Raw genomic sequence first — 17,363 nt, forward strand, 5'->3', positions numbered from 1 at the left:
TCCCTCAAAATCCTAATTGGCTAACCCACTTTCAAAATAAAAGCAGAGCAGCTCTGTTTTGATTAAAAATGCGTTTTTTTAATTCACTTAACTGCGAGAAATGCTGGTATTTTATCAGTTTTGATCGAAAATGGACCAAATATAATACAAATAGTATTTTACGTTGTTATTTCGTTGTGTAAGGAACAAACTAAACCTTTATTTTTGTATCAGCTCGTTTAACCGTCGCCAGAAGCAACTGGGGCTCTGTTGCAAATGCCTCGTCCTCCCTACTCGGTAGAACGGACTCTCTGGTGTCCTTGCCAAGAACACACTTGTCTAGTAAGAACGTACTTGTCTAGTGCACGAGAGCGTACTTGAATACTGACAAACAGCCAGCCTGCCTCTCTGAGCGGCACTGCGGTGAGCTGCACTGACTCCAGCTCTCTACACGTTTGTCAGCCGTTCTTCACGACTCTTCCCCTCCTCCTTTAATCTTGCCTTCCGCCTCTTCCGGGACGAACGCAGAATAAGAACCGCTACGTGACGTGACCGCCGCTCGCGTCCGCCCGGAGGACCGCTGCTGCGGTGATAACAGCCGGGGTGCCCTTGACTCGGGGAGGACTTTGGGGTGAAGTGGGGTTAGGAACGCGCTGTTACCCATGGACGTGACATTGTGACTGCGTGGTCTTCATTGGCAGGACGCTCGGGGATGCTGTCCGGGCTCTGCGGGGTGGCTTCTTCTCAGGCGGCCGCGGAGCTCAGGGAGGCATCTGTGGGGAGCCCCGTCGCCGGAGCTCCGCTGGTCAGCGGAGGAGGCCTGAGCGCTCTCCACCTCCGGATTAGATGTGTCAGAAGGCAAGTGTGCATGACGAGATAAACAAAGCGGGAGGCTGTCCTGCCTGCACTGGAGATAACCAGCTGCAAGTATTATTTTGTTCAGAGTGCCATTTGTGGGGTTTGCTGGACCTTTTTTGTCTCACAGACTGAGAGCAGAATAACAGATTAATAATACACATCATGGGCAGCAACATATGAACTGTATTTTTGCCTTTTTGTAACCTTTGATGTACAGGGATTAGGTGACAACAATGGCAGATCACGAGGAAACTGAGCTGTCAGAGTCTCTTCAGAAGGAGGAGGGGTGTTCTAGTGAGGTTGAGGAGCCGGGCACCAACACAAAATCTAAAAGTCTGCCTGTTTTAAATGAACCAGGACCCCAAGAAAAATATGTAAAAATATGTTTGTCCATAACAGCAGAGGAGAGCGCCGAATTCATTCAGCCCCCATCCAAGAGCGAGTCTTTCCAGGTAGAGTCCCCAACCAGGACAAACTACCCGCCAAAGCTGGGGAAGTCAGCGCTGAACAGGCCAAGCTCCTACATGGAGAACACAGAGATACGAATGAGCATGGCCAGGAAAAAGCAGCCAAGTGTTTTTGCTTCAAGACTAGCTCAGATCCGCCTGCCCTGTAGAAAGTACCTGAGCCTCATCTTGCAGGACTCTCGCTGCTTCCTGTTCTGCATGTGCTACCTAACATTCATCCAGTCCCTGATGGTGTCAGGCTACCTCAGCAGCGTCATCACCACCATAGAGAAGAGGTACAGCCTGAGGAGCTCGGAGTCGGGACTCCTCGTAAGCTGCTTTGACATCGGGAGCCTCATAGTGGTTGTCTTCATCAGCTACTTTGGTGGACGGGGTCAAAGGCCTCGCTGGCTAGCTGTTGGAGGGATTTTCATAGCTGTTGGTGCTGCTCTCTTCTCCTTACCTCACTTCATCTCCCCAGCCTACCAAATCAAGGAGGTCAACTCGTCCTCGGCCAACGAGGGCCTGTGCATGAACAGCAACGCCAGTGGCAGGGACCGTGTCGATACCACTTCCTGTCCCAGAGACCAGGACGGCAACGAGCACCACTTGTACGTAGCATTGTTCATCATCGCACAGATTCTGGTGGGTATGGGATCTACACCCATCTACACACTGGGACCCACCTACCTGGATGACAATGTCAAGAAGGAGAACGCTTCGCTGTACCTAGGTAAGAGTCATGGGTGTGAGAGTTTAGTGTGTGTGTTACACATCAGGTTTTTGCTATATGCTAAAAAGGAGTAGCAGAAATCCAACTTTATTCATACATTTTTTTAAATACCACTTAAACCCTAAGTTCTGTACCACGTGATGTAAGAAGGATATAAACAAACAGCAACCATACCAGATTAAAATCACAATAATCCAGCCGCGTGTAAATGAACACGTGAATCACCGTCTCAGAGAATAAAAGGCTTTAATTTCGTCCGCGTGGTTTGACGTGCTGAGTCAGAGAACTTTGTTCTGCCAAAAACCATCATTTCTGTCCTACTCATATTAAATTTAAATAAGTTGAACAGCATCCAGGCTTCAGGACACTGGCGTGCCTGTTGCTTTAGATCCTGAAGCAACAGAGAAACAGTGTGTAGTTTTATGTTTTAAAGGGATGTAAATCTGTCATCAGCATGGCGAGAAAGAGAAATGCCACGTTTTTTGGCACCAGAGGAAGTCGTCACCTTCCTCTTACCCCGTATAAGAAAGGAACAGAGGATGACACAGAAAGATGGAGGTCTGAGCCCTGCTCACCTTGTGAGGGCTCAATAAGGGTAGGATGAGGGGCCTCCAGGGCGGCATCAGTGGGTTTGAGTAACATACGAGGATTGTGAGAGTTTAACACAAAAGGAACAGTATCTGCTTGCATTTGTTGGGTTTGGGAAATTGAGTGCCTTAAGAGCTCAATATATATATTACCTCTACTTATGACCAATAAGCTGCGATACTCTATCTAAATATAGAATATCAACCCTGCTTGGTCTTTGTGTGTTTATCGGAAGATTCTAGGATTCTTTATTTATTAAGGGATTGTACACACTTCATTTTGATTCAGAAAAGAGTCAGGTTTATAAAAGTAAGAATTTATTTTACCAACAATTAAAACATGACAGGTTAACTAACATTTTACTGTGATGGATGGAACTAGATATGATGTATGAACCTATGTGTGAATGCAATGTTATCAGAACTTCCGTATCTAGAAAAGCTGAGTTCTGGATGTGAAAGAATTTGGTTTGCGTTAAGCTATGAAGTTGATTAGTATCAAAAGCACATCAGACGCTTTCTGTGTGTCTACTTCACCCGTTCTCGGAGACCCTCTTGGTGGATCCAAAGGTCAGACAGGTCGGATGACCTCTGGCACAGAAGGGCTGTAGAATACCGTGGCACCGACTCTTCAGTCCAGAGATGTCTCGGGTCACAACAGATGGATGGAACCGCACGTCTGGGACTCTTAAGGAGTCTAAACAATATCAGCTTGTTCTGCAGGAACTGTTTGCTGTATCAGCTTTGCAGGTGCAAAAAGATTTTGACGATATGTCAAAAGCTTTGATGGTTAAAGAGGTTTTGCTTCAGATGGCCGGTCTGAAGCTTTCTCTAGAACTGATGAATCACCAGAGTGATCCAATTTTAATGTTCTCATGTTATGATTTTTGTAGCCAACCAGAGGTTGACAAGTTGAGGAATATTACCAAGGCAACTCAGAAACACGCCTTCTTTGATCCGGAGGCTCTGATCCGGAGTAAAGGGCTATTTATGTGTCATGAGTTTAACTTAGCCTTACTTTGTTCTTGTATGAGTGCAGATGGTGATGACCTTGTCATATAAACATGCTGAAACATATTTCAATCACAGTAATCATAACATAGCATTCATTTCAAACTTCAATTATTGAGCACAGATTAATAAAACATTTCATTATATTATAATTATTATAAGTAGCAATAAACAAACATTTATTTAATGATCATCTAGCTTATAAGTTTTAGAAGTTTGTCTTTGGTGTGTTCTTACTGTGTTTAGTTTCTAATTCCATTTTTGGTTCTTTTTAAAACACAATGATCCACACCAACATAGCTGTGCGTCAGCTCTGAGGATGTTTTGCAGTCGGCAAACGAAAAGTTAGCAAGGTAAAGAAAAACCTTTCCTGTGTTTTAAAAAGAACCAAAAATGGACTTATAAGTTCATATGTTTATGTTTATTTATTTAGCAGACGCTTTTATCCAAAGCGACTTACAATTTATAACATGTAGGGCATGTTGTGATCTGTGGGGGAAACCGGAGTACCCGGAGGAAACCCACGCATGCATGGGGAGATCACGCAACTCCATGCAGAAAGGCCGCAGCCGAGCCGAATTTCGAACCTGCCACCTTCATGCTGCGAGGAAACAGTGCTAACCACTGCACCACCATGCAGCCCTTTAATTTAATTTAAATTTAATTTAGGAAATCATTCTTTGATTTAGCAACTGATCCGAGCTGCGAGTGTTCCTTATTCAAAGGCATGAAGAATCCTGTAGAAGGATGGACCTTGAGGAGAGAACATTACGTTATCTGTGTTCAGAGCTGCAGAGAGGCTCTGAGCTCCAGCTGATGGGGATGAAGGCAGGCTAATTTAAAGGGAACACATGCAGTCTCGTGTCTCCATTTTGACCAGATGTTGAATGGTCAAACAATACCTAAAAACTGACCATTGCTGGATGTTACACATTTCACCAACCGTCCTTTAAAATCCGAAGTGACATTTGTAATTAGTTCCTTTTCCACTTTTGTTCTGCACACCGATTCTCGCGTTTCACATTGCAAGTTGTTATTCAGTCAGGATTCAGATTTGTTCTGGTGTTTTGGGTGTTTTCGTTGAGCTATATTAATCCATGAAACATGAGCTGAGTCCAGTATCCTGGTACTCAAAACAGGACTGGTTAAAAGCTGCTGACGGGGTTCTTACTGGTGCTTAAAATCCTTAAAGGTGCTTTAATATTAAACAAAGCACTTGAAACTAACTGTGCCCTAAGAAAGTTGTCCGTGATCGAAATGGGCCAATATTCAGGCTGATCGGATTCATCAGTGATTTGTTTATTTAAGACTGAAAAGTGGATTTTTTATGTCTGTATTTAGCAGGCACCAATAAAAAAAAATCTTATGTTTTCTTCTTCTTTCAAAAACTCATCAAGCACAAGTTTGTGGAAACACATCTTCCATGTAGACATTTTTACTTATCAGAAACTGAAAATCATTCTGGGAATTATCTTTGTTTGAGATAAATTATTATCAGTCAAAATCAGTATCGGCTGGTCGGAGCATGTGCAACAGTCAGATATCGGTATCATCCCTCTAAAAACAAATTGGTGCACCTCTGATACTTTAGCTGTAGCTGGTTTTAGCACACTGATAGTTCTTTAATGAAGCAAAGAGGTTGGTGTGAGTCACTATGCTGGTGTGGATCACTGTCATGTTGGTGTGGATCTTTGTGATGTTGGTGTGGATCACTGTGGTGTTGGTGTGGATCACTGTGGTGTTGGTGTGGATCACTGTGATGCTGGTGTGGATCACTGTGATGCTGGTGCGGATCACTCTTATGTTGATGGAGATCATTATGGTGTTGGTGTGGATGACTGTGATGGTGGTGTGGATCACTGTCATGTTGGTGGAGATCATTATGGTGTTGGTGTGGATGACTGTGATGTTGGTGTGGATCACTGTGGTGTTGGTGTGGATCACTGTGATGCTGGTGTGGATCACTGTGATGCTGGTGTGGATCACTGTGATGCTGATGTGGATCACTGTGTTGTTGGTGGAGATCATTATGGTGTTGGTGTGGATGACTGTGATGTTGGTGTGGATCACTGTGGTGTTGGTGTGGATCACTGTGATGCTGGTGTGGATCACTGTGATGCTGGTGTGGATCACTGTGATGCTGGTGTGGATCACTGGGATGTTGGTGTGGATCACTGTGATGCTGGTGTGGATCACTGTGATGCTGGTGTGGATCACTGTGATGCTGGTGTGGATCACTGGGATGTTGGTGTGGATCACTGTGATGCTGGTATGGATCACTGTGATGCTGGTGTGGATCACTGTGATGCTGGTGTGGATCACTGTGATGCTGGTGTGGATCACTGGGATGCTGGCGTGGATCACTGTGATGTTGGTGTGGATCACTCTTATGTTGGTGGAGATCATTATGGTGTTGGTGTGGATCACTGTGATGTTAGTGGAGATCATTATGGTGTTGGTGTGGATCACTGTGATGTTAGTGGAGATCATTATGGCGTTAGTGTGGATGACTGTGATGTTAGTGGAGATCGTTATGGTGTTGGTGTGGATCACTGTGATGTTGGTGTGGATCACTGTGATGCTGGTGCGGATCACTGTGATGTTGGTGTGGATCACTGTGGTGTTGGTGTGGATGACTGTGGTGTTGGTGTGGATCACTGTGATGTTGGTGTGGATCACTGTGATGCTGGTGCGGATCACTGTGATGTTGGTGTGGATCACTGTGGTGTTGGTGTGGATGACTGTGGTGTTGGTGTGGATGACTGTGGTGTTGGTGTGGATCACTGTGGTGTTGGTGTGGATGACTGTGATGTTGGTGTGGATCACTGTGGTGTTGGTGTGGATCTTTGTGATGTTGGTGTGGATCACTGTGGTGTTGGTGTGGATCACTGTGATGTTGGTGTGGATCACTGTGTTGTTGGTGTGGATCACTGTGATGTTGGTGGAGATCATTATGGTGTTGGTGTGGATCACTGTGATGTTGGTGGAGATCATTATGGTGTTGGTGTGGATCACTGTGATGTTGGTGTGGATCACTGTGATGCTGGTGCGGATCACTGTGATGTTGGTGTGGATCACTGTGATGCTGGTGTGGATCACTGTGATGCTGGTGCGGATCACTCTTATGTTGATGGAGATCATTATGGTGTTGGTGTGGATCACTGTGATGTTGGTGTGGATCACTGTGATGCTGGTGCGGATCACTGTGATGTTGGTGTGGATCACTGTGATGCTGGTGCGGATCACTCTTATGTTGATGGAGATCATTATGGTGTTGGTGTGGATCACTGTGATGTTGGTGGAGATCATTATGGTGTTGGTGTGGATCACTGTGATGTTGGTGGAGATCATTATGGTGTTGGTGTGGATCACTGCGATGTTGGTGGAGATCATTATAGTGTTGGTGTGGATCACTGTGATGTTAGTGGAGATCATTATGGTGTTGGTGTGGATCACTGTGATGTTGGTGTGGATCACTGTGATGTTGGTGTGGATCACTGTGATGTTGGTGCGGATCACTGTGATGTTGGTGTGGATCACTGTGATGCTGGTGTGGATCACTGTGATGCTGGTGTGGATCACTGTTATGTTGGTGGAGATCATTATGGTGTTGGTGTGGATCACTATGATGCTGGTGCGGATCACTGTGATGTTGGTGTGGATCACTGTGATGTTGGTGGATCATTATGGTGTTGGTGTGGATCACTGTGATGTTGATGTGGATCACTGTGATTAGGGGTGGGCGGTATAAACAGTATACGATAGAAATTATATTGTAGCGACATGAATGGCCTCATTTGTGACATGAGAGCAAGAAAAAGAGAAATGGCTAATGCCCAGGCTGAGCTTAACCTGCCTCCTCACTGCCTCATAACTGAAACACCAACAAGATGGGACTCTCCTCAACAGATGGTTCAGAGGCTGCTTGAACAAGAGAAGGCCATATCCCAGGTCCTGAAAGCAGACAGGAAAACCAGGCACCTGGTACCAACTTGGCAGGACATTGATGTGTTAGAATCTATGAACAAAACCCTCGAGCCCCTGGTGAAGTTCACAGATGCTTTGTCTGGAGAGGAATATGTGAGTGTGTCGTATGTCAAACCTGTGCTCCACCTTCTAAACAACACAGTTCTTCCTCAAGCTGATGATGACACAGACCTGACAGCAGGCATGAAGAGAACCACCCTCACGTATTTAAATGAGAAGTACACAGACCCTGCAACTGATGGCCTGCTGGATGTGGCCTCCTTTGTCGACCCACGCTTCAGATCATCATATATAGCTGATAACCGAAAAAGTTCATCATGACAAAAGCAGCAGCAGAAATTCAAGCACTGCTAGAAACACAAGCTGTGTCTGCCACAAAGTCACCACCATCCCACACAAGCACAGGAGTTGCTGGAGAAGTCCAAATTGAACCTAAGAGGAGTAAACAAACTCTGAGCAGCTTTTTCAAAAAGGCCTCTGCTCAGCCTGGCCCAGCTGTCCTCACTAACAGAGAAGAAATTGAAATTGAGCTGAAGAGTTACCTGCAAGCACTGGACGTTGAAGGAGATGTTAACCCACTGGAGTGGTGGCGGCTGCTCCAGGCCAATTTTCCCAGGGTGGCAAGCCTAGCCAAGAAATACCTTTGTATTCCTGCCACGAGTACCCCCTCAGAAAGAGCATTCAGCTCCAGTGGCAACATAGTAACATGTCACAGATCTGCACCAAGCCCCCACAATGCGGCTCAAAAATTGAGTCCAACCCGGAAGTACCAAAAATTGCAGTTCCACCCTCATCCGCTGGGGGCTGGTGTCAGAAGCGAGCAAATCCTCATTGACTCCCATGTTAAAAATACCAATTTCACAGCAGAAATAAACATGTTTACAGCCTGGTACCAAAACATGTTTTTGGTTTAAATTATCTAGTTTACACCGATGGTTTACACTCATGACAACTCTGAGGGGGTGTGAATTTTTTTCTCACTCTTCTGTTTAAGTGTATTAAAAGCCTCAAATTCTGTATAATTAATGAGCATCCGACCCACGTGACCGCCGCCTCAGACCCACGTGACCACAGAGCTAGCTCAGTGGAAAGGCCTCAGTAGAGCCTCGGTCTGGCCTGGAAACTGTTCCGGGATTTTGAGTCTCTGTGTGTGTGTGTATTCTTTTTTGGATATTTTTTGTGCAATTGTTGGACAAAATGACTTGCTGTGGCATTAATTGCACTAATAGATCATCCAAGGAGTCTCCACTTCATTTTTTTCGGTAAGTAAAATTATATTTATGTATTTTAGGTCACTGCCGAGCTGAGCTTAGATTTTAACATGTACTGGTTAACCATGAAATTTAAATGTAATAGGGTAAAACCCAGTGCATTTAACATAATGCTGCACTTTAGAAAATGGGTTGAAATATAATATGTTGGTGGAGCTGGGTTCCGACTATCGGCTTGTGGAGCTCTCGGGAGACCAATGTTTTCCACCCGTTCTCGCCTCCCTGCAGCTCGGCGCATCTCTGTCTGCTGCGCGGGCTGCCGGCTGGTTCTCCCCGCAGCTCGGCGCATCTCTGCCTGATAGCGGCTTCTGTCTGTTGCGGGGCTGCCAAATGGTTCTGCCCGCAGCTCGGCGCATCTCTGTCTGATCGCGGCTTCTGTGTGCTGCTGCAGGCTGACGGCTTGTGGAGCTCTGGGATGGAAACCTTTCCACCCGGTTCTCCCCAGCGACAGCTCTGCGCATCTCAGATCGCAGCGGCGCTTGTCTGCTGTGCGGCTGCCGGCTTGTGGAGGTCTCGGAGACCTCTGTGTTCCACCCGGTTTTACCCAGCGGTCAGCCCGGCGTATCTCTGACTCAGAACCTCTGGTGTTGTGCACAGTTAACTCCGGTTGTAGCTAGGTTGCTACCTCCGTTAGCTTAGCTCCAACCTCCGCATTAGCTTTGGGTTAGCTTCAGGTTAGCTTGTAGCTAGTTCGACCGGGTGTCGTCAGTTGATCCCAGCCTTACAGCCCCACCCTCAGCTCCACCTCTCTTCCATTTTGTGGAATTTTCTGGGCTTGACGGAACCTGTGACACGGTCAAAATGGCGGTGGTGGCCACCTCCCATTTAGCCTCAAAAACGTGTTATTGGAGCCTATGGAAATGAATTGTCCAGTATTTATGTGTCGATGATCTGCACTGAAGCCTGAGACTGTGAACAAACTGGTGTTCCCGGCAAACAAACTTTGATGTGCAGGAAAGTTTAATCACTGCTCACAAGGAGCACAAACACTGATGTTTAATGTTCATATTTGCAATTGATATTGCAGGATAGAAATTTGTTCTATTGAGAGTTTGTAGTTCTAATATGTGCAGCTTTATTTTGTGCAATGTAAATAAGTAATCAGGAAAGAAGGAAAAATGTTTTTTGTTTTACATTTTTCACGTTATTTTAAAAACGTTTGTGTTTTGCTAACTTTTACTTGTATTTTTATTTAAAATGTCCAAAATGTAATTTTTTTATTAAAGAATTGTGTGTTCCATTTTTTGGAAAAAGATCTGTTACACATCTTAAATATGACTTGAAAACTTTTTGATTTTGCACAATAAATATTCTTAAAATGGCAGTTTATAGTTTTTGAAGTGTTTATTCTGCTGCTGCAATTTAACTGGTATGTGAGTATGTTTAGAAACAGTTGTTTTTGACATATATGCAAAAGAAAGTCATATATCGCAATATATACCATACCGCACATTTTTCAAATTATATCGCAATATAGATTTTAGGCTACATCGCCTACCCCTAACTGTGTTGCTGGTGTGGATCACAGTGATGTTTGTGTGGATCACTGTGATGTTGGTGTGGATTACTGTGATGTTGGCACATTGTATTGTTTGTAAGCATCTTGATTACATCTCTACCTGCGAACCAATGCCTTCCAAAGTGCTAATTTCTGGCTCTTTTCCAAGTCGTCGTTGTCTTCCTCCGTTTATCCGGGTCTGGGTCGCGGGGGCAGCATCCCAACTAGGGAGCTCCAGACCATCCTCTCCCCAGCCACCTCCACCAGTTTCTTCGGCAGGACCCCAAGGCGTTCCCCAACCAGATTGGGGATGTAATCTCTCCAACATGTCCTGGGTCGACCTGGGGGCCTCCTGCCAGCAGGACATGCCCGAAACAGCTCCCCAGGGAGGCATCCAGGAGGCATCCTGACCAGATGCCCAAACCACCTCAACTGACTCCTTTTGATCCGGAGGAGCAGCAGTTCTACTCTGAGTCCCTCCCGAATGTCCGAGCTCCTCACCCTGTCTCTAAGGCTGAGCCCGGCCACCCTACAGAGGAAACTCATTTCGGCCGCTTGTATTTGTGATTTTGTTCTTTCGGTCATTACCCAAAGCTTATGACCATAGGTGAGGATTGGGACGTAGATCGACCAGTAAATTGAGAGCCTGGCTTTCTGGCTCAGCTCCCTCTTCACCACGACAAATCGGCTCAGTGTCCGCAACACTGCAGACGCCGAACCAATCCACCTGTCGATCTCCCGATCCCTCCTACCCTTACTCGTGAACAAGACCTTGAGATACTTAAACTCCTCCACTTGAGGTAGGACCTCTCTCCCGACCCGGAGTTGGCAAGCCACGCTTTCCTGTTCGAGAATCATGGTCTCAGATTTGGAGGTGCTGATCCTCATCCCAGCCGCTTCACACTCGGCCGCGAACCTACCCAGTAAGAGCTGAAGGTCAGAGCTGGATGAAGCTAGGAGGACCGCATCATCCACAAAAAGCAGAGACGAGATTCTCCTGCCACCAAACTCGACACACTCCACACCACAGCTGCGCTTAGAAATTCTGTCCATAAAGGTTAAGAACAGAACCGGTGACAAAGGGCAGCCCTGGCAGAGTCCAACCCTCACCGGGAACAGGTCCGACCTACTACCGGCTATGCGGACCAAACTCACGCTCCTCTGGTAAAGGGACTGAATGGCCCTCAACAAAAGACCACCCATCCCATAGTCCTGGAGCGTCCCCCACAGAGTGCCCCTGGGGGCAAAGTCATAAGCCTTCTCCAAATTGTTACCAAAGAAGTCCCCCTTTATGTAAAGCTGGCATGCACAATGTCACTACCGTGCCGGTGAGCGAAGCGGAGATGAGGCGAGGATCCAAACGGGGTGAGGAAGACAGGCAGACAGGTAGGAACGTTTTACAAGATCTTTAATATGGAGCACGCAGGACATAGAAACTATGATCCAACACGAGACACAACACAGAAGGGGTTTAAATACAGGAGGGCTGGGAGCTTGGGTGATTGGGAAACGAGAGGCAGGTGGGAGCAATTAACAGAGACACAGGACTAAACCAAAAGGGGAGACGGGACAAGGTGTGACACACAAACTTACCAGGTGATTTAATAAGTGTCTTTGTCACATTTAGAGGAGAATGTTGTAAAAATAGGAGATCTGAATGGGTCTGTTTTCATTTCTGGTAAAGGTCAAAGGTCAGTGTGATGTCTATGTTCCCATCTGCTAATATCTAAAAGGGTCCCGAGGAACCATCTGCTCTGCAAAGGCACCAACTGTTTATGACCCAGAGCAGTGAAGCTTACCTTCTGTGTTCCAGATTGGCATCATGATTTATTGTGAGTTTTGAGCAGGACACATCCAAGCACCGACACCGTAACAGTAGATGTGGAGGTTTGTATTTGTCTAAATCCTGTTTGACTCAGAAATAGGAAAAGGTCACAACATGTTCTGGTCTACATACCAGCAACATCGGAAGGTCCCTAGCCCCTTCAGCTTTTGGCCTACACACAAATTAGGAATTCACTTCAGAAAGTTCTGCAGGCAGATCAGCTGTGTGACCCTTTCCCACAAACTCTTGCCTCAGTTGCTTCAAACAAGGTAAGTCTGCAGTAATTAAACCGATCAACGAGACCAGGCTTTATGAAACGAGGAGAAGGAAGGTCTTGCAATGAGGATTTTATTATGTCGATTAAGTATTAATGATAATATGATAATAATGAAATGTGTTAATGTTTAACTTTTTATTCAAATATTTTCATTTATTAGTTTATTTCACCAGTTATGTTTGCTTCTTTCTTCAATAAAATATAATTACAAAAACATAAAAAGTGGTGCTAAAAGTTTAATGGTGTTATTTGGTTACCAGTGGATCTTATAATTGTTTTACAAATAAAGGTTCTCTAACATTGTTTTAAATTATTAAAGCCACAACTATCTATTTGCACCATGTCCTAAATAAAGTGGTTGTAGCAGCCTCACTGGTGTGCTACCAGAAAGGGTTGGTGTGGCTCGATCCACTCGACCAGTGACCGTTGGTATTCCGTTGTTTTTGAGGGAGTTGAATGCAGCCGTTTGTTTCCAGTTTACAATCGGCAGCTGTGGGACAGTGCAGAGCAGAGCGGGGTGTCCCTGAGAGCTGCAACAGACAGTTTGGCTCCAACAACACGTCCGCTGAGTTAATGGCAGCTGACAGCCCCTCTGGTTATTGGAAGGAGAGCACACGCACACACACGCACGCACGACTCCTGTTGTTCTGAGCTCTTGAATTTCTCTGTGTTGCTTTTTGAGATCGTTTAGCCTACTCCATGGTGTCAGACAGCTTCTGTTATTAACTCCTCAGGTCTGGTTTTAGCTGGTGGGACTGAACCCATCTTACTAAATAATGTTTTTAAACACAGTACATTCATTATGTAACAAAGGAGAATTTACTTTACTAGTTCTTTTATCCATAATAATCATTAAAATCCTCATGTTCATGTGGGCAGCAGTAGCTCAGGAGGTTGAGCAGGTTGTCCAGTAATCGACAGGTTGCAGGTTTGATCCCGGCTCCTTGCCTGCTGGTGGTGGTCGGAGGGACTGGTGACACCTGTGCTCAGCAGCCTCGCCTCTGTCAGTGCGCCCCAGGGTAGCTGTGGCTACATTGTAGCTCATCACCACCAGTGTGTGAATGATAATACACTGTAGCTTAAAGCACTTTGGAGTCCTCTGACTCTGAAAGACACTACACAAGTGTGGGTCATTCATTCATGTTCAGACGGAATCAGTTAGGGTTTAATATTTATGTGTAACAAGAACAGAATAAACCTTGAGGAGGGGACATACTTTTTGTGAAGCATTAAAGCATTTTATCAGATTAGTTGCTGTATTAATCAAATAAGAACTTGCTCCCCTGTTTTGTTCTGTAACATCTTTATATAAAAGCTATTTTTCACCAACCCAGGTTTCAGGCATCATTAATCCTGCTTCCATCCACCAGATTAATGCTAGATTAATTGGTCGGCTGATTAATTGGGCCGATTGTTTTCTATTTTGAGATCTTCTGCAATGACAGTTAAGCAGCTGGGGCGACTTTGGCAGAGGAGTTAAGTGTCCATCCTGTAATTGGCAGGTTGCTTGTTCGAGCGCCGCTCAAGTCTGTCATTGTGTCCTTGGGACAGACGCATAACCCACGTTGCCTGCTGGTGGTGGTTGGAGGGACCGGTGGTGCTGGTGCACTGCAGCCTTGCTTCTGCCAGTGAGCCCCAGGGCAGCTGTGACTACACTTTAGCTCATCAGCTACATGGTGTGAATATCTGTGTTGGTAGGTGAACGACTGATTGTTTTGTAAAGCACCTTGGGGGGTTCTAGTACCCTTGAAGGCACTATGCTCCAGGCCAGGAAAAACAACATATAACTAATAACAAAGGTGGAGATGGACACCTGTAGCACACCCACTTGTCTGTTTAGATTTGCAAAAGCAGGAAACGTTTTCAGTGCTCTTGTGGCTTAGTTGTGATGAAATGTATTTAGATGTTCATGATGTCATCTTTTTCCAGATTCCTTTTGCACATATGGAGTCATCTGCTGTGTGAAATGAACGCAATCTGCTTCCGTATGTTTGTAAACGCCCTGCAGGTGTTTTAAATGTTAGAAGGTGATTATAAGCGCCCATTCACCTGCCTTCATGAGTAATTGTACATTATGTGGTGAGTAGAAATCTGCAGCGAGTCTGATATTGATCGAGCACAAAGGGACGACTGTTCTCACACAGGCCTCTAATACTAAGCCTACTTAGGTTTTTATACTAGTTGCAGAACATGAGATGAATGAAGAGGGATTATGCTCCTAATCTGAATCCATACAGTAGGTTACCACACATATAGACCTCCTCTGTTTTCCTTTAGTCCACTGCTTTGTCTCTGTCTAAAACTTTAATTCACTAATCGATGGAAAGCTTTAAAACTGATGGAGGAACTTCCTGTCAGACTTATTTTAAACGAGTTGTTTCCTCATTGTTTGTTGTCTTCTGGTTTCTCTGCTGTGACTGGACATCAAACCATCCACTGGGAGGAAGGTTTAAAGGGAGTAAATCTTAAATTGCGTAGCAGCAGGGAAGGAGGCCAGTAGCAGCATAATGCAGCATTTTCTGTTAAGATCTGCGTCAAAGACTGGATTTAATATCAGAAAATTAAAGTGCAAATCCAGCCGGTGACACATCAGTCCTCTACACAGAGAACTAGTCTGGTTACTCAAAGGCAGAGAGGCACATGAGGGGCGGGACTAGCCAGCTCAAATATAACCAATCAGGAAAAAGGCGGAAATGCTGACTGTACTAAGCGACGCTGTCGTTTTTTAGATGTAGTCAAAGATGGCGTCTGGCGGCAGCGCAAGCATCTTTCCTTAGAAAAAAGGCTTTTAGCGCTTCTACTTCTTGTGGTTTTAAAGATGTGTCCAAGTCATTTAGAACAAAGAGTCGCAGCGACCTCGCTTCAGACGCCATGTTTATGAGAAACTCAGCGTTGTGGTGTGTGACGTACGCTGCTCAGCACTGATTGGCTCAGTTAGAATTCTTAGGGGGTGGGGTTATTTGAATAGGAGAGTTCCCAGATCCAATTTTTCCCTTAAGGAAGCATAGAGCCTGTCTGGGGTCACAGGGGTCAACGTCTTCATTCTGGGTGGGCATTTAAAGGATTATTTAGTTTACAGCGACCGGAATGTAGAGCTGATCTGTTCACACCAGGGTTTGGCAGTCGTGGTGCCGCTATTCAGCATGTTTTAGTTATCTCCCTGCCCCAACACCTAATTCAATGGTTGAATCACCTGTTCACCAGGTTATCCAGCTCTGCAGAAGCCTGTTAATCACCTGCTTATTAAAATCTGTTGTGTTGGAACAGGATTGCCTACCCCATGATTTAACCATCACCTCCAGAGAGGTTTACTTCTTCAGGTGATGGAAATCCAAATCCTCCTCCTCCTCAGCGGCCATGTTTGTTTACCCCAAAGCCACATGAGCAGTTTTAGATGTCCACTGTGCCAACAGTGGCACAGGAACCACAGTTTAGGAACCAAAATAGTTTTTTTAAAACCAAAAAATATATAATTCAAGCTTTTTTTCTTTGCTTTTTTAATATTTAGCTTTTTTCTGCTGACTCCAGAGTAATCCTCCACCTACGCGGCTGAGGGAGCCTCTATTTTTGCCATACTTAGTGTTAGCCTACATATGAGTTCATGCCTGAAGGCGCGACAGACATCCATTAAAATAATTCAGGACAGAATTGCTTTGTAGCCCCAATAAGAGACGCTCCGTTTGGCTGCGTTGGACGCCACGCTTGAGCCACTTTAAAACTTTAATACAGCAGCGTCCGACTTACGTTTTAACCTAACAGTGTGAGGCATGGTTTGTGTTCCTGATAAATGTGTTCCCAAAGTAGGAATGAGCATCCTCCTAACTAGCTGTCTAACTGGTTCAAAGTGGATTCAGTCACCTTCATGTTAGAGACTGAAAGTCCCAACAACAAAATAATCAATAAACAAGGAATTTTCTGTTCCAAAAGAGATCTTTTATAACAGCTGTGAAGAGCAAAGTTAATCAGATTTATTTTATGAAAGGCATAGAAAACACAGATGGTGGTAGACACAATCAGCCGCTGCATTTCTGGGTAGGAGGTTTCATTGTTCACCGATAACGAGTGGAGCATTTCCCCTGGTATTATGGTTTCCTGCCAGACTAATATTACCCAACAGTGCTGAAACAAACCGTTTATTATTTGTGATTTCAAGGCAATAAATTCATGTAACAAATCTGATTTTTGCTAAGCCCTAACCCTTTTGCTATAAATAACCCAAAATGTAAAGTTATTTAATCCAGCTGTGCGTCTATTAGAGATAAGCGGCTCAACCCTGAACAACAAATAATTAATACATCAATGAACAATTATCAGCAACTTTCAGACTCAAAATACTTTCAGGGGTTAAGTTGTTGGATAAGTGGAAGTCCTTTGCTTTTAGTTTAAGTTAAAACTCACTTGTTCATTTTCACATGAAGCTAATCTGTTTTCCAAGAAGAGCGTCTCCTGCTCCGCTGTCGGGTGTTTTCTGGTTTATCAGCGAGACGGGAGAATGTCCACTGGTGCCAGTCCACCTGAGAGCCGCTGTTCTGGGCCTCTAATGTCACCACCTATTTAATCATGTAGAGCACTTGTTAATGCACATGAGGAGACCCACTCACTCCTTACTGATCAGTGGACACAAAACCAAGGCGGGAGTCTCATCTGCACCCAGACTGCTTTTAGATTCCCACTGCTAGAAGCCTCTTTAGGTTTTCCAGCTCTTTATTACAGTAGAAATACTTTTTATAACAGTGGAAATACTTTTTGTAACAGTAGAAATACTTTTTATTACAGTAGAAATACTTTTTCCTACCATTTTCATTCAGACACAAGGGTTAAACGATAAAGTTCCCATATTCACCAGTATTCCAACTTATTTTGTGTCATAATTAAATCTAAATTAAATAGG

At 44.8% G+C, this 17,363-nt stretch overlaps 1 protein-coding gene across 2 annotated transcripts in view; it reads left to right on the forward strand.

The window, feature by feature from the left end:
* The window catches only part of LOC107383404 (solute carrier organic anion transporter family member 5A1), a 38,120-nt gene continuing 20,757 nt past the window's right edge, over positions 1–17,363 (forward strand). The window contains exons 1-2 of one of the 2 annotated variants that reach the window (XM_070541533.1): positions 1–837; positions 1,055–2,016. In XM_070541533.1, coding sequence (XP_070397634.1) covers positions 1,071–2,016 — 946 coding nt within the window. In that variant the 5' untranslated portion in view covers positions 1–837; positions 1,055–1,070. Of the gene's footprint in view, positions 2,017–17,363 lie in introns of both variants that reach the window. The other variant, XM_015955995.3, reaches the window with a different exon arrangement.

Source organism: Nothobranchius furzeri, chromosome 11, assembly GCF_043380555.1.
Source record: "Nothobranchius furzeri strain GRZ-AD chromosome 11, NfurGRZ-RIMD1, whole genome shotgun sequence".
NCBI lineage: Eukaryota > Metazoa > Chordata > Actinopteri > Cyprinodontiformes > Nothobranchiidae > Nothobranchius > Nothobranchius furzeri.